Here is a 21,291-nt window from a genome sequence, read left to right as displayed (position 1 = left end):
TGCAAGTAACTATTATATGTAATTTGCATTCTTATGTGTTTTGAGAACAAGTGGTTGTTCAATTAGTTTTAAATATTAAAAAGTCTTTAGTTTCCATCCCTCATCCTGGATGAGGCAGAGGAGGAGAGGATTATGGGTAGTGACAGAGCGAGAGTCAGTAGCTTCAAGGGACTCGAAGGAATAATATGTGGGAGATAAGTCTGTTTACTTGTTGTTGTGCCATATTTTATTATAATATATTAAGTGTGATGACAATACTTTTGGTTTGTTGTATAAGTTAACTTTACCATCTGTGTTTTTATATTATACTATATTCAATATATATATTATAAGTATATGTATAATTTTTCAGTCCTAAAGGAAAATTTTAACAAAGTGCTCATTACTTATTAAGGGGTTATACTGGTGACCCGCTCTTGTGAACAGCAGTTTTTTAGTAACCCTAGACCTTTTTTAAAGTTGGCTGTTGTAGGGTCACGAGCCGTAACGTACGATAGGTAACAAAGAGTTATGGGGGCCTGTGCCAGGAAATATTGTTCCCACTTAAACTTAACTGTGCTAATCTAACCTTGCCTTCCTAGGTACCAGTGTGTCAAGTGTCTGTGTGTTTCTTAAGAACTATTCCATGTGCCAAGCAAGCCTTCCTGTGTGTCAAGTAACAACGTTTCACGATTTTGAGGTAAGTCATCCTATATATTTGTTTGTGCAGTGAGGCCAAGCGAATTTTCAGTGTGGTGACAATTTTACAGTGAAGAGTAGTGCAGTGCCATTGTTTTAGTTATTGTTGTGAATTAAGTGCCAAGTGTTAGTAACGATGGAGGAGAAAGTTGTGTCGTTGTTGGCTCACCCAGACTTTGAAGGGATTCAGAGCCTAAAAAAGACTGAGTTAATACAAATGGCAAATCATTTGGATTTGACCGCCAACAATAGAATGGTTAAAGCCCAAATATTGAAAGTCATTGTGACGCATTTTGTTGAGAATGGAGAGTTAGAGGAAGAAATTCTAGAGGAGTTAAGAGAAGAGACGAGTGAGCAAATGGCGTTAAAGCGTCTTGAGTTAGAAGCGCAAATAGCATATGCTAAGCTTGATGCTCAAAAGGAACAGAAAAAGTTAGAGGTTGAAACTCAGCAGAGGGAGCTTGAGACTAGGCGTTTAGAACTTGAGGCACAAAATAGAAGATGTTTAATTGAGTTGCAACTAGAAGCCACAAAGAAGCAACAAGCCGAGGAACAAACTAGGCAATTAGAGATTCAACAACAAATGGCTGAGACTAACTTCAAGCTTGAAACACAGTGTATGGCAGCTGGGCATGGAAATACTAGTAATGTTTCAACAAATAGTGATAATAATCCCATCAGGATGAATAAGTATATAGAGCTACCCAAGTTCAATGAGGAGGATCCTGAGGTTTTCTTTGCACATTTTTATAAAATTGCCATCAGTATGAACTGGCCAAGGGATCAGTGGGTAGCCATTATGCAGTCTCAATTTAAGGGGCGTAGTCAGGAGGTTTTTACATCCCTACCTGACGCTCATAGCTTTGATTACGAATTTGTAAAGAAAAGCATCTTAAATGCGTATCAATTAAATCCAGAGGCACACAGGCAGAAGTTTCGGAACCTAAGGAGGGTAAGTGATCAGACAATAGCAGATTTTACTCGCCAGAAGACGAATTTTTGCAACAGATGGTTAAAGTCACTTTCAGTAACTGAGTTTGATGCTCTAAAGAATCTCCTTATCATGGAAGAAGTATTGTCATGTCTCCCAGACAAGTTGTCTACTTTTATGGCAGAAAAAACGAATGTAACAGACATTTATGAGCTGTCAAAGCTCGCGGATGAGCATGAGTTGTTGACTAAGGCCCAGTTTACGGCCACTTGACCTAAGTCTAGTCGTACAGTAAATTATAATGCTCACCAAAATCCTTATCAGAATCCATCCAGTCCTAGTGCCTCAGTTACTCCCATGAGCTCTTCTCTTACAAAACCTAACCCTGCAACTTCATTGTCAGGAATGTCAAATAATAATAAGGTTATTTCTAAACCTACGGTTGGTTCTACCAGTGTGTCCACTGTAAGGTCCTGTTCCCATTGTAAGAGAAAAGGCCATGGAATTAATTCCTGTTTTATATTGCACCCTGAGTTACGACCAACTGGTCTCATTTATTGTAGAGGTGTGCAAAATAAATTTACTAATAAACATGTATCTGTAAACCCCAATTGGGTGAAACAGTATTCACCATATATGTCTTCAGGTGAAGTTTTGTGTATTAATGGGAAGTGGAAGCCAGTGGTTATTCTTCGTGTTACAGGTGCTTCCCAAACCATAATTTCATCCAGTATTCTTTCTGATGTTGAAAAGAGAGAGACAGGAAAGTTTGTTGTTCCTCAGAGTGTTGCAGGATGTAAAACTGTACCTCTAATAGACATTAATTTCAGATCCACCATTACACCAAGTTTATGCACTGTGGGTGTTAGTACACAGTTGCCCATCCCAGGTGTGGATGTTATATTGGGTAATGATGTGGCCATAAATCATGTTATGGGTGAGATTGATCCCCGTTTGTGTAAACAGCCAGTTGCAGACCATGTTTATTCTGCCTGTGCTGAAATTAGTTCCATGAATGAACAACTTGTTGTAGTAGATGGTTTTGTCCATTCTACCTGTGCTGATATCAGTACTATTATAAATCCAGTTGTCAGTTCTAATGTTGTTACTCAAGCATTTGTTCCAGTAACCAGTACTCCTTCAGTGGAGAAGTGGGATGTGGTTGTTCCAGATTCCTGTGTGGCCAACCTAGTTGTTGAGAGTAAGCCTGGTACTATGACTCTGTTTTATTCCAATAAATTGGGAAAGGATGTCCATGTACCATTGTCTTGCCCGCTCACTACGAACGTTGTGCCAGGAGTTGAGAGAAACTTAAAAGCCACGACTCTGTATTCCAGCCAAGTGAATGGTTTAGGACAAGATGTCGGGTTGGCAGAAGTATTCCCGCTCACTCCAAGTTTAGAATCAGTTGTCGAGAGTAAGTCCGTTGTAGAGGCCCCGCCTCACCCTAGTCAAGGTGATATAATAGGGGAGGAGGTAAAACTACCTGGTACTTGCCCGCTCGTTTCAGATTCCCTTAATTTAAGTGTATTGAGTAGAACTGACCCTAAGATTTCAGAGAGAAGCAAGGAGACAGTCTGTACTGTAGATCCAGTTCTGGAGAGTGTGGGAAAGCAGCCAGAGGATCAGCTTCTGTTGAGTAGATGGAGACCCATTGAGCCTCCCTCTTCAGTTGTCTGTGAGGATGTGACCCAGCTTGGTAGTGATATTATTGATTGTGAGCAGACAGTACTCCGAGCAGCTCCAGAAGTCATGGGAGGAAATTTTGGTAAAATCATTGAGAGTGGTAAAGTATCATGTGGATCTAAGTTGCGGAGTTGTGATTCTTATTCCATGTGGAGTAAGTATTTCTCAAAGGGTACATTGAGTCAGAGTGTGTGTAGGATGTTGAAATCTACTTTTATTCTGCAGGAGCCATTTTCTTGTGAAGTAATGGACTGTGGGACATCTTTGTCAAGCCTTGTGGTTGAGCAGAGAGAGTTTACTCAAGTAGGTTGTGCAACCAGTAGTTCTGAGGAAGTGGTGAGTTATACTAGAGCAGTGTCTCTATATTCAGACCCAGTTAATTTTGATGCACGAGTGATAAAAGTGTATGTTCCACTCAAGTGTGGTGTTGACTTTTAGAGTCATATTGGAGTTGACTTTCAGAGTCATATTGGAGTTGACTTTCAGAGTCATATTGTCGGTGAAGGATTAAATCATACTGGGGAGCAGATGTTTGAGGCTCCAGGTGTGTATTTCAAGTTGGGGGATCAGGTTATCCTACCTAGTGTTAATCATTGTGAAGGGTTTCAGATTGTCCTTGGGCGTTTCTCAGGTAATCTGCTGTGCATCTTCAAGATGTTAAGACCCTTAAACCTCTTGGTTGATTGGTTGTCATCAGACGTAAATCACTTGGGAAGTGATGGTGAGGGTTGTAAAGTTTTCGGCATGTTTTATTTAGTCTTCTGGCAGACTAGACGGTTGATGAAAGTGTGTGTTGTGTTCAAGTTCACCATCAGGAGGTGTGAACTTGTCTTGAGAGTTATGATTGAGATTTGGTGCCTAGGCATATGCCTGTTTTCTTTCACTGATCGTTATGACAGAGTTATGAGGCAATTGATTTCTGTGTTCCTTATGGATCATCTGAGTCAGTTCGATCAGGTAGTCTTTGCACTTATCTTGGTTTGAAGGTCAAAGGTTTGCTAAGTCGGTGTCTTGTGTTTCGGAAGGTTCTATGAATGGGAAAGTTATATACATAATTGTGAGGTTTAATGCTAATTTCTCTAATTTTAGTATCCATTGGGCGAGAGTATGTGTTCCACAGAGGATCAAGAGTGATGAAGAGCAGATGTCTGTGTCAGAGCACACCCAGGAGAAGTCCCAAATCTACTCAACATCCAGTCAGCTTCAATTAAGCAGTTCAGCTCCAGAAAAGGGAAGTAATGGAAAATGGAGCCTGTCTTGGAAAAATTCACCATGTGGAAAAGGAAGCACATGGAAATACGGGACTGATCTTAGAGAAACAGTAGCAACAGATAGAAAGATAAATTGCCGTGATAACTGTGAGAAAGCAGCTACCTTTATTGACAATTCTATTCGTGCTAATAATGATAATGTTGTAGATAGGCGTGTGAAATATGATCTGAAACAAAGTGAAATAAATGAGATAGTACCCTGGAGAGATAAATTTGCATACTCCAGTGACACATATGTAGAACATAGTCATAAGACTGAAATTTCTGAGTTTCCTGTAAGACTATATTTGGAGTGTTTTCATTTTTGTCCAGAAATGTGTTCTTATTACTTTTACATGTTTGGTGTAATTAATACCATAAATCTCAAGTGTCATACGTTTTACTTTGAAAAAATGCCATTGATCTTCAATCTATTGCATTTTTTTTCTTGGAGGTGGAAGTGTTACGTACTCCTAGCTGAATACGTATATAAATTTAAAATAAACTTTTGTTCCATTTCATCATATATGTACACACATTATATTTTTGTAAATTATCGTGTGGTGTGGCAGCATCAGTGGGGACAGGAGCGCGGTTGCTCTTCACACGTCTAATACCTGTTAGATTCGGGAAGTTAGAATTGCTGGACCTGTTCAGTTTGGGAGTTCCAGATGTCACTTTTATTAAATTTATGTAATTGTTTGTTTACTATAATTAAGCAGGTGGCATTGAACTTATATATTTTGCAAGTAACTATTATATGTAATTTGCATTCTTATGTGTTTTGAGAACAAGTGGTTGTTCAATTAGTTTTAAATATTAAAAAGTCTTTAGTTTCCATCCCTCATCCTGGATGAGGCAGAGGAGGAGAGGATTATGGGTAGTGACAGAGCGAGAGTCAGTAGCTTCAAGGGACTCGAAGGAATAATATGTGGGAGATAAGTCTGTTTACTTGTTGTTGTGCCATATTTTATTATAATATATTAAGTGTGATGACAATACTTTTGGTTTGTTGTATAAGTTAACTTTACCATCTGTGTTTTTATATTATACTATATTCAATATATATATTATAAGTATATGTATAATTTTTCAGTCCTAAAGGAAAATTTTAACAAAGTGCTCATTACTTATTAAGGGGTTATACTGGTGACCCTCTCTTGTGAACGGCAGTTTTTTAGTAACCCTAGACCTTTTTTAAAGTTGGCTGTTGTAGGGTCACGAGCCGTAACGTATGATAGGTAACAGTCTGCACCTGAATAAACATTTTGATTTTGATTTTGAGTGTCAGTGGTTCTCAGGTAAACTTATTGCATCCATAAGGAGAGAACTGATTCCTTAAAAAATATATATATAATTGTATGGTGTTATGTATTAAGAATGAATTCCAAGTACATTCTTTAATTACAAAAGATAAGAAAAAATATAGCTGGTAGATGTAGAAAACCAGTTATAATTAAAATACAAGAAGAAGGAAAACAAAAATATGGAACTAGAAAAAAAAATTGGAACGCTTATCTGCGCGTCGGAGCCATTTTGTCAGCATCAGCTAGTGAGTGTCCAGATAGAAGCATAATGCCATGACAAACTGCACCTGTCATAAAGAAGAAACACCACCACTGACCTCCAAGTGCTCACATAAAGTTTAACTCTAAGAAACATCACTCAAGTCTTGCCTAACCGTCAACATTGACGCAGGACCCTGACCATGTCCCTCTATTCCCACTCGTGCAGTTACCCTGAGAAAACCTTAACATAAACTGCACCTATCATAAAGAAGATGAAGACTCACCAGTGTGGGAAGGTATTCACTCTTCTTGGAAATATGAAACGTCACTTGTTAGAGCATTCAGGTGATAAACTTCATAAGTGTCCAGAGTGTTGGAAGAAATTCAAGCATCTTCGAAATATGGATACTCACATGTTAGTGCATTCAGGTAAAGAACCTCATGAGTATCCAGAGTGTGGGAAGAGATTCAGTCTTCTTGGAAATATCAAGACTCACATGTTAGTGCATTCAGGTCACAAACTTCACGAGCGTCCAGAGTGTGAAAAAAGATTCCGTCACCTTGAATACATGAAGACTCACATGTTAGTGCATTCAGGTGACAAACCTCATGGAAATCCAGAGTCAGAGTATTGCAAGAGATTCAAGCATCTGGGAAGTATGAAGACACACAGGATGGTGTATACGGATGAACGACCTTTTGAATGTGCTGAGTGTGGATTTTTTTTTTAAACACGTGGAACCATAATATGTCATATGATAACTAATCCACAAGGGCTGTGACAAGGATTTGAACCTACTTCCGAATCATCCCAGATGATGCCTTTATTGACTGAACTACGACATGGTCAAAAGAGTTGAAACCGAAGTTCTACAGAACTTATTGGATCCTGCAGCCTCTTCGAGACACAAACCAGGGCTTTACACAACTCCTCCCCCTCCCCCCCCCCCCATCCCCCCATGCACTCGAGCTATGTCAATAGGCCGTTTTCCCTCTTCGCCCTCACTTCATTGCACACAGAAATCAAAATAGCGTATGTATCATATGAACAAATCCAATAGGGCCGTGACGATGATTCGAACCTAGGTGCGAGATCATGCCAGACGCTACCTTTATCGACTGAGCTACGACATGGACAAAAGAGTTGAAACCGAAGTTCTATTGAACTTACTGGATCCTTCAGCCTCTCCGAGACACAAACCAAGGTTTAACACAAATCCCAAAGGATTTGGGATTTGTGTTAAAGTGCCCTCCCTAATACCCTCCCTGTGTATTCAGTAGCTACCTAAAATAGATTTGGACATTTGACAGAGGAGGACACTGACTCTAGCCCAGTTGTAGATGTTTCGAGGATAGACTACGGGAATTAAACCTCACGTCACTTGGAGACAGAAGAGTTAGAGGGGACATGGTCACCACATGCAAAATTCTCAGAGGAATTGATAGGGTTGATAAAGACAGGCAATTTACCACAAGGGGCACACACACTAGGAGACATAGGTTGAAATTGAATGCCCAAATGAGCCAATGAGACGTTAGAAAGTATTTTTTTCAGTGTCAGAGTAGTAGACAAATGGAATGCAATAGGAAGTGATATGGTGGAGGCTGACTCCATACACAGTTTCAAGAGTAGATATGCCAGAGCCCAGTAGGGTCAGGAACCTGTACATTAGTTGATTGACCGTTGTGAAGGCAGGACCAAAGAGCCAGAGCTCAACTCCCGCAAGTACAATTAGGTAAGTACACACACACACACACACACACACACACACACACACACACACACACACACACACACACACACACACACACACACACACACACACACACACACACACACACACACACACACACACACACACACACACACACACACACACACACACACACACAGGAAACGAGTACGAAAACAACAACATGGCAGTTAACACTATAATTGAGAGGGCAGCCTCTGCTGCCTGTAGAAATAGATCCCACCTGCTTATCATGGGGGACTTCAATCACGGAAGGATTGACTGGAAAAACAAGGAACCACATGGAGGCGAGGATACGTGGAGAGCCAAACTACTGGAGGTGGTGACTAGTAACTTTTTAACCCAGCATGTCAGAGAACCCACAAGGATGAGAGGAAATGACGAACCAGCGAGACTCGACCTGGTCTTCACCCTGAACGACTCTGACATAAGAGAAATCGGTTTTGAGGCCCCAGTAGGAATGAGCGACCACATTGTATTGGTGTTTGAGTACCTGATTGAAGAAGGGTTATTGAACTCGAGGAGGGGTACCGAAACCAAAAGGTTAGCATACCGAAAGGGAAACTATGAGGAGATAAGAAAATTCCTAACAGATATAGTATGGGAAACAGAGCTCAGGGAAAAGACGGCCCAAGATATTATGGGGTACATCACGCAAAAGTGCAGGACGCAGCAAGCAAGTTTGTCCCAGCCCAAAAGGAAAACAGTGAAATGAAGATGAGAAACCCATGGTTCAATCAGAGATGTAGGCTAGCTAAGCAGCAAAGTAAAAGGGCATGGAGAAACTATAGGAATAACAGGACACTGGAGAGCAGAGAAAGATACCAGAATGCCAGGAATGAATATTTATTAGTCTCCGTGGTGTAGTGGTAAGACACTCGCCTGGCGTTCCGCGAGCGTTATGTCATGGGTTCGTATCCTGGCAGGGGAGGATTTACTGGGCGCAATTCCTTAACTGTAGCCTCTGTTTAACGCAACAGTAAAATGTGTACTTGGATGAAAAAACGATTCTTCGCGGCAGAGGATCGTATTCCAGGGACCTGCCCGAAACGCTACACGTACTAGTGGCTGTACAAGAATGTAACAACTCTTGTATATATCTCAAAAAAAAAAAAAAAAAAAAATATGTCAGGATGAGAAGAGAGGCAGAAAGAAAATACGAAAATGACATCGCAAGCAAGGCAAAGACTCAGCCTTAAGTGCTGCATAGCCACATCAGGAGAAAAACAACAGTAAAGGAACAGGTTATGAAATTAAGGATAGGGACAGAAGGATTCACCACAAACGACAAGGAAGTGTGTGAGGAACTGAATAAGAAATTCCAGGAGGTCTTCACCTTAGAGCAAGGAGAAATCCCAGAGATAAGAGAGGGAATAGCTAACCAGGAACCACTGGAAGAGTTTGAGATTACCAGTGGGGAAGTAAGGAAGTGTTTACTAGAGTTGGATGTGATAAAGGCTATAGGCCCGGATGGAATCTCCCCTTGGATACTAAAGGAAGGAGCAGAAGAACTGTCCCTACCACTCTCCATAGTGTATAACAAATCACTGGCAACAGGAGAACTGCCTGAAATTTGGAAAGCAGCTAACGTAGTCCCGATATACAAGAAAAGGGATAGACAGGAGGCACTGAATTACAGGCCAGTGTCCCTAACTTGCATACCATGCAAGATGATGAAGAAGATTGTGCGAAGAAAGCTAGTGGAGCACCTGGAGCGAAAGAACTTTGAAACACAGCATCAACATGGGTTCAGGGATGGCAGGTCCTGCCTCACAGGGTTACTTGAATTCTACAACCAGGCAACAAAAATAAGGCAAGAAAGAGAAGGGTGGGTAGACTGCATATTTTTGGATTGTCAGAAAGCCTTTGATACAGTGCCATACAAGAGGCTAGTGAAAAAACTGGAGATGCAGGCTGTAGTGAAAGTGAAGGTACTCCATTGGATAAAGGAGTACCTAAGCAACAGGAGACAATGAGTCAGTGTGAGGGGTGAGGTCTCAGATTGGCGAGACGTTACGAGTGGAGTCCCGCAGGGGTCAGTCCTTGGACCTATACTGTTTCTGATATACGTAAATAATCTCCCAGAGGTATAAAATCGTTTCTCTCAATGTTTGCCGATGATGCAAACATTATGAGGAGGATTGAAACTGAGGACGATAGTAGGAGGCTACAAGATGACCTAGACAGACTCAGTGAATGGTCCAACAAATGGCTGTTGAAGTTCAACTCGAGTAAATGCAAAGTAATGAAACTAGGCGCTGGAAACAGGAGGCCAGACACAGGATACAGAATAGGAGATGAAGTACCTAATGAAACGGACAGAGAGAAAGATCTAGGAGTTGATATCACACCAAACCTGTCTCTTGAAGCCCACATAAAAAGAATAACGTCTGCGGCATATGCGAGGCTGGCTAACATCAGAACAGCGTTCAGGAACCTGTGTAAGGAATCATTCAGAATCTTGTACACCACATATGTAAGACCAATCCTGGAGTATGCGGCCCCAGCATGGAGCCCGTACCTTGTCAAGCACAAGACGAAGCTAGAAAAAATCTAAAGGTATGTCACTAGACTAGTCCCAGAACTAAGAGGCATGAGTTACGAGGAAAGGCTGCGGGAAATGCACCTTACGACACTGGAAGACAGAAGAGTAGGGGGAGACATGATCACAACCTACACAATCCTCAGAGGAATCGACCGGGTAAACAAGGATAAACTATTCAACACTGGTGGGACGCGAACAAGGGGGACACAGGTGGAAATTGAGTACCCACATGAACCACAGAGACGTTAGAAAGAACTTTTTCAATGTCAGAGTAGTTAACAGATGGAATGCATTAGGCAGTGATGTGGTGGAGGCTGACTCCATACACAATTTCATATGTAGATTCTGTACACCAGTTGATTGACAGTTGAGAGGCGGGACCAAAGAGCCAAAGCTCAACCCCCGCAAGCACAAATAGGTGAGTACACATACACACACACACAGAATAATATTGGAAAAAAAAGATATTTATTTATTTATATATTTAATTATTTATTTGTTATACAAAATTTATTATAGAGAATTAATGTTCAATGGTTGCAAAAACCTAAGAAATCAGTCGGCGGCTGGTCCGACCAACTTTTTGTAACTTCAAACAGTAACGTTTTGAAGTGCCTGTGCGAGGTCATCCGTGTTGCTTTGTCCACGGTCCTCTAGTTTTTCGTCCCTCTTTTTGTGAAACAAAATCATTGTTTTGGTGAGCTGGCATTGTTGTTCAAATATTTGTTGTTGCAGCTCTTTTTCTTTTTGTTTATAATATTCCAGTTCCCGACGTTTTCGTTCATAATTTATTGCAGCCATTTCACATTGTTTACATGCAGTTTCCTGTTGTGTGCGGCCGTTTTGTAGCCATCCCTCGAAAGACTGATCATTTTCTAGCCATCTCATGAAGGATTCTTCTTCATCGACTTCGTTAGATGACGCAGTCATTGTTGGCTTCGTCATAGCTCGGAGGTTGAAGGAATCTTCCGATGCCTTCAAGGGATACATTGTCCTTTATGAAGTATTGTTTGTAAGGCTTTGCCATATGACAGAGGAATAATAAATATCTAAGATAGAGAAAAATTAGTGAGGGTAAAATTTAGCAGTAAGGAATATGTCGTGGTGACGATGATGATGGGAGTGTAGTAATATGGTGATAATGATGGGAGTATAGTAATGTGGTGATGATGGGAGTGTAATAATGTGATGATGATGATGATAATGATGATGGGAGTGTAGTAATGTGGTACTGATGATGGAAGTGTAGTAACGTGGTAATGATGATGATTAGTGCAGTAATGTGGTGATGATGATGGGAGTGCAGTAATGTGGTGATGATGATGGGAGTGTAGTAATATGGTGATGATGATGATGATGGGAGAGTAGTAATGTACTGATGATGTTGGGGGGAGGGGTAATGTAATGATGATTGTGAAAGTGGAGTAATGTGTGATCATGATGAGTGTGGAGTAATGTGATGATGATGATAGGAGTTGAGTACTATGGTGATGATGATGTGAGTTGAGTAATGTAGCGATGATAATGGAAGTAGAGTAATATAGTGATGATGATTAGTGGAGTAATGTAGTGATGATAATGGGAGTGGAGTATTATAGTGTGATGAGTGGAGTAATGTAGTGATAATGATGGCAGTGGTGTAATAAAGTGATGATGATGAGTGGAGAAATTTAGTTATGATGATAATAGTGGAGTAATTTGGTGAAGATTGTGGGAGTTGCGTAATGTGGTGAAGGAGTTAATAGGACTGGAGTAATGTGGTGAAGATTGTGGGATTGAAGTAATGTGATGATGATGTTGGGATTGGAGTAATGTGTTGATATTGATGGGAGTGTAGTAATGTGGTGATGATGATGGGAGTGTAGCAATGTGGTGATGACGATAGGGGTGGAGTAATGAAGTGATGATGATGCGAGTGGAGTAATGGGGTGATGTTCTTTGAAGTAAAGCAATGTAGTGATGATAATGAGAGTGTAGTAATGTAGTGATGATGGGAATGGGGTAATGTGGTGATGGTGATGGGAGTGTAGTAATGTGATGATGATGATGGGAGTGAAGTAAAGCGGTGATGATGATGGGAGTGTAGTAATGTGGTGATGATGATGGGAGTGAAGTAAAGCGGTGATGATGATGGGAGTGAAGTAATGTGATGATGTTGAGGGGAGTGTAGTAATGTTGTGATGCTGATCGAAGTGGAGTAATGTGGTGATGATGATGATGGAAGTGGAGTAATATAGTGATATTGATAAGTAGAGTTATGTGGTGATGATGATGGAATCGGAGTAATGCGGGGATGAAGGTGGGAGTGGAGTAAGGTGATGATGGTGATGGGTGGGAAGTAGAGTGGTAATGATGATGGGAGTGTAGTAATATTGATGATGATTGGAGTGAAGTAATGTGGTGATGATGATGGGGTGAAGTAATATGGAGATGATGATAGGAGTGTAGTAATGTGGTTATGATGTTGGAAATTGAGTAATGTGTTGGTGATGATGGGAGTGTAGTAATGTGGTGATGATGATGATGGGAGTGTAATTATGTGGTAATGATGATAGTGTAGTAATGTGGTGATGATGATAGGAGAGTAGTAATGTTGTGATGATGATGGGAGTGTAGTAATGTGGTAATTATTGTGGGAGTGTAGTAGCCGTGGTGATGAAGTTGGGAGTGCATTAGTCATGAGGATGTTTTAGGGAGTGTAGTAATGTGGTGGTGATTTCGGACTTTTAGAAATGTGGTGATGATGTTGGGCGTGAAGTAATGTGGTGATGATATTTGAAGTGTAGTATTCATGGTGATGGTGATAGGTGTGTAGTAATGTGGTGATGATGATGGGAGTGTAATACTGTGATGATAATGATGAAGTGGAGTAATGTGGTGAGGATGGTGGGAGTGGAGTATTGTATTTTTATGGGGGGAGGGGGGGAAGTGGTATATTCCTGCTCGAGCCCTAAGCCTCTGGCTGGCCCACTAAGTATTGCTTGTTTCTGTTTTACTTGGGCGGAGTATGAGTATTTATGATTCGTATGGTCGCTTCAGTAAGATTTTGTCCCAAGTGTTTAAACAGTTCCTCTGCTCTGTTGAATCTAAGTTGAAATCTTTTGGGTTTGTGACTCTGCACTTTGTTAGATTCCCAGTTAGATTTCCAGTGGTCTGTCAGCATTTCTCCACTTTGTTGACATTGTGGTGATGATGATAGTGGAGTAATATAGTGATGACGATGAAGAGAGTGAAGGAATGTAGTGATATGGATTGGAGTGGAGTATTGTGGTGAGGATGATGGGAGAGTAGTAATGTGGTGATGATGATGATAGTGGAGTAATGTGATGATGATGATGATAATGATGGTGATGGTGATGGTGATGGTAATGGTGTTGGGAGCGTCGTATTGTGGTGACGATGATCGAAGTGGAGAAATGTGGTGATGATGATAGAAGTGTAACAATGTGGATATGATGTTGGGAATTGAGTAATATAGTAGTGATAATGGGAGTGTAGTAATGTGGTAATTATTGTGGGAATGTAGTAGCCGTGGTGATGAAGTTGGGAGTGCATTAGTCATGTGGATGTTTTAGGGAGTGTAGTAATGTGGTGATGATTTCGGAAATATAGAAATATGGTGATGATGATGATAGTGTAGTAATGTGGTGATGATGATGATAATGATGTTGATGGTGTTGGGAGTGTCGTAAAGTGGTGATGATGATCGAAGTAGAGAAATGCGATGAGGATGATGATGGGAGTGTAGTATGTGGTGATGACGATGGGAGTTGAGTAATGTGGTGATGATAGTGGGAATGTATTAAAGTTGTGGTGATTGTTGGAGTGGAGCAATGTGGTGATGATGATGGAAGTAGAGTAATGTGGTGATTAGATGGGAGTGCAGCAATGTGGTGATGATGATGATGGGAGATGAGTAATGTTGTGATGATAATTGGAGTGGAGTAATGTAATTATGCTGATCGGAGTGAAGTAATGTGGTGATGATGATGATAATGATGGTGATGATGTTTGGAGAGTGGTACTGTGGTGATGATGATGGGAGTGTAGTAGTCGTGGTGATGATGTTGGGAGTGCATTAGTCGTAATGATGTTGTTGGGAGTGTAGTAATGTGGAGATGATGATGGGATTGTAGTAATGTGGTGATGATGGTGATAATGATTTTCATGAAGTTTGGAGTGTGGTACTGTGGTGTGATGATGATGGGAGTGAAGAAATGTGATGATGATGATGAGGGTGAAGTAATGTGATTATGATCAAAGTGTGGTGATTATGATCGAAGTGGAGTAATGTGGTGAGGATAATGATGGGAGTGTAATAATCTTGTCATGACGAAGAGAGTGGATAATGTAGTGATGATGATGGGAGAGTAGTAATGTGGTGATGATGATGAGAGTAAAGTAATGGGGTGATGATGATGGGAGTGTACTAATGTGGTGATGATCTTGAGTTATCTTGATATGATTTCTGGGCTTTAGTTTCGCCGCGGCCCGGTCCTCGACCAGGCCTCCACCCCCAGGAAGCAGCCTGTGACAGCTGACTAACACCCAGGTATTTTACTGCTAGGTAAAAGGGGCATAGTTTTACTGCTAGGTAACAGGGGCATAGGGTGAAAGAAACTCTGCCCATTGTTTCTCGCCGGCGCCGGGGATCGAACCCGGGACCATAGGATCACAAGTCCAGTGTGCTGTCAGCTCGGCCGACCGGCTCCCCTCCCCTGATGATGGGAGTGGAGTAATGTTATGATGATAATGGGAGTTAAGTAATGTGGTGAAGTTGATGGGAGTAGAGATATGTTGTGATGATAATGGGAGATGAGTAACGTTATGATGATGATGATGATGATGGGAGTGTAGTCATATGGTGATTATTTTAATTATGATGGTGATGATCTTGGGAGTGTATTAATATGGTGATATTATGAGTGAAGTAATGGTGATGATGATGGGAGTATAATAATGTGGTGATGATGATGGGAGTGTAGTAATATGATGATGATGATGAGAGAGGAGTAATGTTGTTAAGAAAATGGAAGTGGAGTAATGTGGTGATGATGATGATGGGAATGTAGTAATTTGGTGATGATGTTGGGAGTGAAGCAATGTGGAAATGATTTTGGGAGTGGAGTACTGTGGTGATGATGTTGGGAGTGTGGAAAAGAGGTGATGATAGTGACAGTGAAGTGATGTGGTGATGATGATGGGAGTGTAATAATTTGATAATAATGATGGGATTGGAGTAATGTGGCGATGATGATGATGGGAGTGGAGTATTGTGGCGATGATAATGGGAGTGGAGTATTGTTGTGATGATGATATGAGTAATGTGGTGATAACGGTGGAAGTGGAGTAATGTAGTGATGATGATGGAAGTGTAGAAATGTGGTGATGATGATGGAAGTGTAAAAATTTGGTGATGATGATGATGGGAGTGTAATAATGTGGTGATAATGAAGACAGTGTAGTAATGTTGTGATGATGATGATGGCAGTATAGTAATGTTGTGATGATGAGAGTGTAGTAATGTGGTGATAATGATGGGAGTGAAGTAATGTTGTGATGTGGATGGGAGTGATGTAATGTGGGGATGATGATGGGAGCGTAGTAATGTGGTGATGATGATCGAAGAAGAGTATTATGGTGTGGATGATGATGGGACTGAAATAATGTGGTTATGACGATGGGAGTGATGTAATGTGGTGATGATGATGGGAGTTTAGTAATGTGGGGATGATGTTGTTGCGTAGTAATGTGATGATGAACTTGTGAGTAGGAGTAATGTGATAATAATGTTGATGGGAGTGTAATAATTTGGTGATTATGGTGATAATCATGGTGATGATGTTAGAAGTGTAGTAATGTGGTGATGATGTTAGAAGTGTAGTAATGTGGCGATGATGTTAGAAGTGTAGTAATGTGGTGATGATGTTAGAAGTGGAGTAATGTGGTGATGATGTTAGAAGTGTAGTAATGTGGTGATGTTGGGAGTGTAGTAATGTGGTGATGATGTTGGGAGTGTAGTAATGTGGTGATGATGTTGGGAGTGTAGTAATGTGGTGATGATGTTGGGAGTGTAGAAATGTGGTGATGATGTTGGGAGTGTAGTAATGTGGTGATGATGTTGGGAGTGTAGTAATGTGGTGATGATGTTAGAAGTGTAGTAATATGGTGATGATGTTGGGAGTGTAGTAATGTGGTGATGATGTTGGGAGTGTAGTAATGTGGTGATGATGTTGGGAGTGTAGTAGTAATAGTGATGATGATGTCGTAAAGGCGTGGTGATGCTGGGAGTGGAGCAATGTAGTGATGATGATGGGAATGTAATAATGTTATGATAATGTTGAGAGTGATGTAATGTGGGGATGATGATGAGACTGGAGTATTGTTAAAATGATGATGGGAGTGAAGTAATGTTGTGATGATGATGGATTTGTAGTAATGTGGTGATGATTGTGGGAGTGTAGTAATGTGGTAATCATTATGGGATTGTACTGATTAGGTTATGATAATGGGAGTTAAATAATGTGTTGATTATGATGGGAGTGTAGTAATGTTGTGATGATAATGGAGGTTGAGTAATGTCATGATGATGATGATGAGAGTGTAGTAATATGGTGGTTATGATGGTGATGATGTTGGGAGTGTAGTAATGTGGTGATGACGTTAGGAGTGAAGTAAGGTCGTGATGATGATGATAGGAGTGTTGTAATGTGGTGAGGATGATTGGAGTTTAGTAATGAGGTGATGATGATGATGAGAGTGGAGTAACGTTGTGATGATGATGTGAGTGTAGTAATGTGGTGATGATAGTGATAATGATGGTGATGATATTGGGAGTGAGGTAATGTGGTGATTTTTTTTTTGCAGGGATATTCCTGTACGGGCCCTAAGCCTCTGGCTGGCCCACTAAGTGTTGCTTGTTTAGTTTTACTTGGGCGGAGTATGAGTATTTATTACTCGTATGGTCGCTTCAGTAAGATTTTGCCATATGTGTCTAACAACTTCTTCTGTTCTGTGGAATCTAAGTTGAAATCTTAATGGGTTTGTGACTGTGCAAATGTGGTGATGATGTTAGGAGTGAAGTAATGTTGTGATGATGATAGGAGTGTAGTAGTCGTGGTGATGATGTTTATAGTGCATTATTCGTGATGATATTGTTGGGAATGTTGTAATGTGGTGATGATGTTAGAAGTGAAGTAATGTTGTGATGATAATAGGAGTGTAGTAGTCGTGGTGATGATGTTTATAGTGCATTATTCGTGATGATATTGTTGGAAATGTTGTAATGTGGTGATGATGTTAGAAGTGAAGTAATGTTGTGATGATGATAGGAGTGTAGTAGTCGTGGTGATGATGTTTATAGTGCATTATTCGTGATGATATTGTTGCGAATGTTGTAATGTGGTGATGATGTTAGGAGTGAAGTAATGTTGTGATGATGTTCGAAGAGTTTCTCTTGAAGTTATCGTCTGATAACTTCATATAACATATGTTTGTTATAACCCTCCCCCCCCCCAACCTCCCCCAGGAAGCAGCCCGTAGCAGCCTGATGTTGGTGGGAGTGTAGTAATGTGGTGATGTCGATGGGAATATAATAATGTGATGATAAAGATGGGAGTGGAGTAATGAGGTGATGATGTAGGGAGTGAAGTATTGTGGTGTTGATGATAGGAGTGATGTATTGTAGTGATGATGATGGGAGTGTATTAAAGTGGTGGTGATTGTGGGAGTGGAGGAATGTGGTGATGATGATGGGAGTGGAATAATGTGATGAGGATCTTGAGAGTGGAGTAATGTCGTGATGATGATGATGATAGGAGTGTAGTAATGTGGTGATGATGATGATGATGATGATGATGATGATGATGATGATGATGATGATGATGATGATGATGATGATGATGATGGTGATGATGATTATGAGAAGAGTGTAATAATATGGTGATAATGATGAAGATGTTAGTAGTGTACTAATGTGGAGATAATGTTGGGAGTGTAATAATGTGGTGATGATGATGATGTGAGTGTAGAAGTCGTGGTAATGATGTTCGAAGTGCATGGTGATGGTTTTAGGTGTGTAGTAATTTGGTGATGATGTTTGAAGTGGCGCAATGTGGTGATGAGGATGGGAGTGAAGTAGTGTTGTGATGATGTTGGGAGTTTAGTAAACAGGGGATGTTGGTGGGAGTGTAGTAATGTAGTGATGAAGATGGGAGTGTAATAATGTGATGATAAAGATCGGAGTAGAGTATTGTGGTGATGATGATGATGGGAGTGGAGTTTCGTAATGATGATGATGATGATGATGATGATGATGGGAGTTTATTAAAGGGGTGGTGATTGTGGGGGTGGCGGAATGGGGGTGATGATGATGGGAATGAAGTAATGTAGTGATGATGATGAGAGTGTAGTAATGTGGTGATGATGAAGATGTGAGTGAATTTATGTTGAGATGATAGTGGGAGTGAAGTAATGTGATGATGATGGGAGTGTCGTAATCTGGTGATGATGGTTTTAATGATGGTGATGATGTTAGGAGTTTAGTAATGTGGTGGTGATGTTGGGAGAGTAGTATTGTGGTGATGATGATAGGATTGTAGTAATGTGGTGATGATGATAGGAGTGTAGTAATGTGGTGATGATGATAGGAGTGTAGTAATGTGGTGATGATGATAGGAGTGTAGTAATATGGTGATGATGATAGGAGTGTAGTAATGTGGTGATGATGATAGGAGTTTAGTAATGTGGTGATGATGATAGGAGTGTAGTAATGTGGTGATGATGATAGGAGTGTAGTAATGTGGTGATGATGATAGGAGTGTAGTAATGTGGTGATGATGATAGGAGTGTAGTAATGTGGTGATGATGATAGGAGTGTAGTAATGTGGTGATGATGATAGGAGTGTAGTAATGGGGTGATGATGATAGGAGTGTAGTAATGTGGTGATGATGATGGGAGTGTAATAATTTGGTTGTAATTATGGGAGTGGAGTAATGTGGTGGTGATGATGGGTGTGGAGTATTGTTGTGATGATGATAGGAGGGGAGTCATGTGGTGATTATGGTAGGAGTGGAATAATGTGGTGGTGATGATGGGAGTGTAGTAATGTTTTGATGATGATGGAAGTGTAGCAATGATGTTATGATGATAAGAGTGAAGTAATATTTTGATGATGAAGAGAGTGAAGTAATGTTGTGATGATGATGATGATGATAATGATGGTGATGATGTTGGGAGTGTAGTAATGTGGTGATGATGATCGAAGTAAAGAAATGTGGTGAGGATGATGATGGGTGTTTAATAATGTGGTGATGATAATGGGAGATTATTAAAGGGGTGATGTTAGTAGGAGTGAAGAAATGTGGTGATGATAATGGGAATGGTGTAACGTAGTGATGTAGTGATGATGATGATTGAAGTGGAGAAATGTGGTGAGGATCTTGCGAGTGGATTAGTGTGGTGATGATGATGAGATTGTAGAAATGTAATGATGATGATGGGAGTTGAGTAATGTGACGATGATGGAGGAAATGGAGTAATGTGGCGATGATGGAGGAAATGGAGTAATGTGGTGATGGCAATGACGGTAGTGGAGTAATGTTGTTATGATGTTGGGAGTAGAGTAATGTGGTGATAATGATGGTATTCGTTGCCTTCTTGGATGTATGTTGGTTGTAGTTATACACAGCAGACACTTCAGTAGTTTTATTGAGTTATCTTGAGATGATTTCGGGGCTTTTTAGTGTCCCCGCGGCCCGGTCCTCGACCAGGCTTCCACTCCCAGGAAGCAGCCCGTGACAGCTGGCTAACACCCAGGTACCTATTTTACTGCTGGGTAACAGGGGCATAGGGTGAAAGAAACTCTGCCCGTTGTTTCTCGCCGGCGCCCGGGATCGAACCCGGGACCACAGGATCACAAGTCCAGTGATCTGTCCGCTCGGCCGACCAGCTTCCTAATATGAACGGTATTTGACCATTCCTCAGAAAGCGACCCACAATGGTCGACTAACAACCAAGTTCCTAATTATTGCTAGGTGAATAGAGGCAACGGGTGCAAGGAGACGCGCCTAGCTGTCTCGACCTGCCCAAGTGTGAGGCAACAAGGTGTATAACTGGCCAGCCGAGGTCCAACCTGCTCTGGGTCTGTGAGAATACTGAGGCCTGCTGGGAGCACGGCTGGTGCCGCTCTGTCTGGCATGACGTCAGAGGCCTACTCGCCTGTGATTGGTTGTTTCAACCGTCATACAATTTGAGTATTAACACCGCTCGGACATGCTACCAAGTCGACGTCCCTTGTCGACAAGCTCTGGCTAGCTATATAGTTAGTTACCATGATACTGAAAGGACCTCGGTGGCATTCAATAATGGCTTACATATGAAATTTGCATAATAAACATTTAAAGAAGATCAGGTGTGAAAAATCATGGTAACAATGCTTTAATTAAACTAGAGCATTAAGAACATATACATGTCTAATTATCAGATATGAACAATACAACTAGAGGTATTGCCTAAACAAAATTATTAACATGTGTTAATGGTATTTGCTTGGAAACAATACAAAATTAAAGACAATTATTTACATTAATGGAGCAAAAGTTCTGACCTAACAACCACAAATGAATTTTAAGATTAGATAATGAGGATTTTTTTTAATGTACAATATATTTACAATATATTTACAAGCTATATACAAGACCTGGATCAAAAAGACTAACATCTGAGTGATAGCAGTCAGGATTCACAGGCCTCAGTGTGGTTGCTAGAACATTAATGAACTCTTTATGACATGCACTGTAAAAAAATACAAATGGCAGTAGACTTAACAATGGGATCTAATTTATAACACAAACACAGAGATCACACTATCGTGATGCATCAAATGAACGAATCCACAAGTGCCGTGACGAGGATTCGATCCTGCGTCCGGGAGCATCC

At 40.8% G+C, this 21,291-nt stretch overlaps 1 protein-coding gene across 1 annotated transcript; it reads left to right on the top strand.

Moving 5' to 3' along the window:
* Positions 1–1,036: 1,036 nt before the first annotated feature.
* On the top strand, positions 1,037–6,784 carry LOC138372676 (zinc finger protein 883-like). The gene is made up of 2 exons (XM_069338179.1): positions 1,037–1,322; positions 6,483–6,784. The coding sequence occupies exons 1-2, from the start codon at positions 1,037–1,039 to the stop codon at positions 6,782–6,784; spliced, it is 588 nt and encodes a 195-aa protein (XP_069194280.1).
* The last annotated feature ends 14,507 nt before the right edge of the window (positions 6,785–21,291 follow it).

This window comes from Procambarus clarkii, chromosome 39, assembly GCF_040958095.1.
Source record: "Procambarus clarkii isolate CNS0578487 chromosome 39, FALCON_Pclarkii_2.0, whole genome shotgun sequence".
NCBI lineage: Eukaryota > Metazoa > Arthropoda > Malacostraca > Decapoda > Cambaridae > Procambarus > Procambarus clarkii.
This window is presented reverse-complemented; position numbering and strand designations above follow the sequence as displayed.

Excerpts from the sequence above, each read along its gene's own strand:
- LOC138372676 (XM_069338179.1), top strand. The coding sequence starts at position 1,037 with ATGGCGTTAAAGCGTCTTGAGTTAGAAGCGCAAATAGCATATGCTAAG. Across the intron at positions 1,323-6,482 it reads AGCTGGGCATGGAAATACTA|GTAAAGAACCTCATGAGTAT; the intron begins GTAATGTTTCAA and ends TAGTGCATTCAG.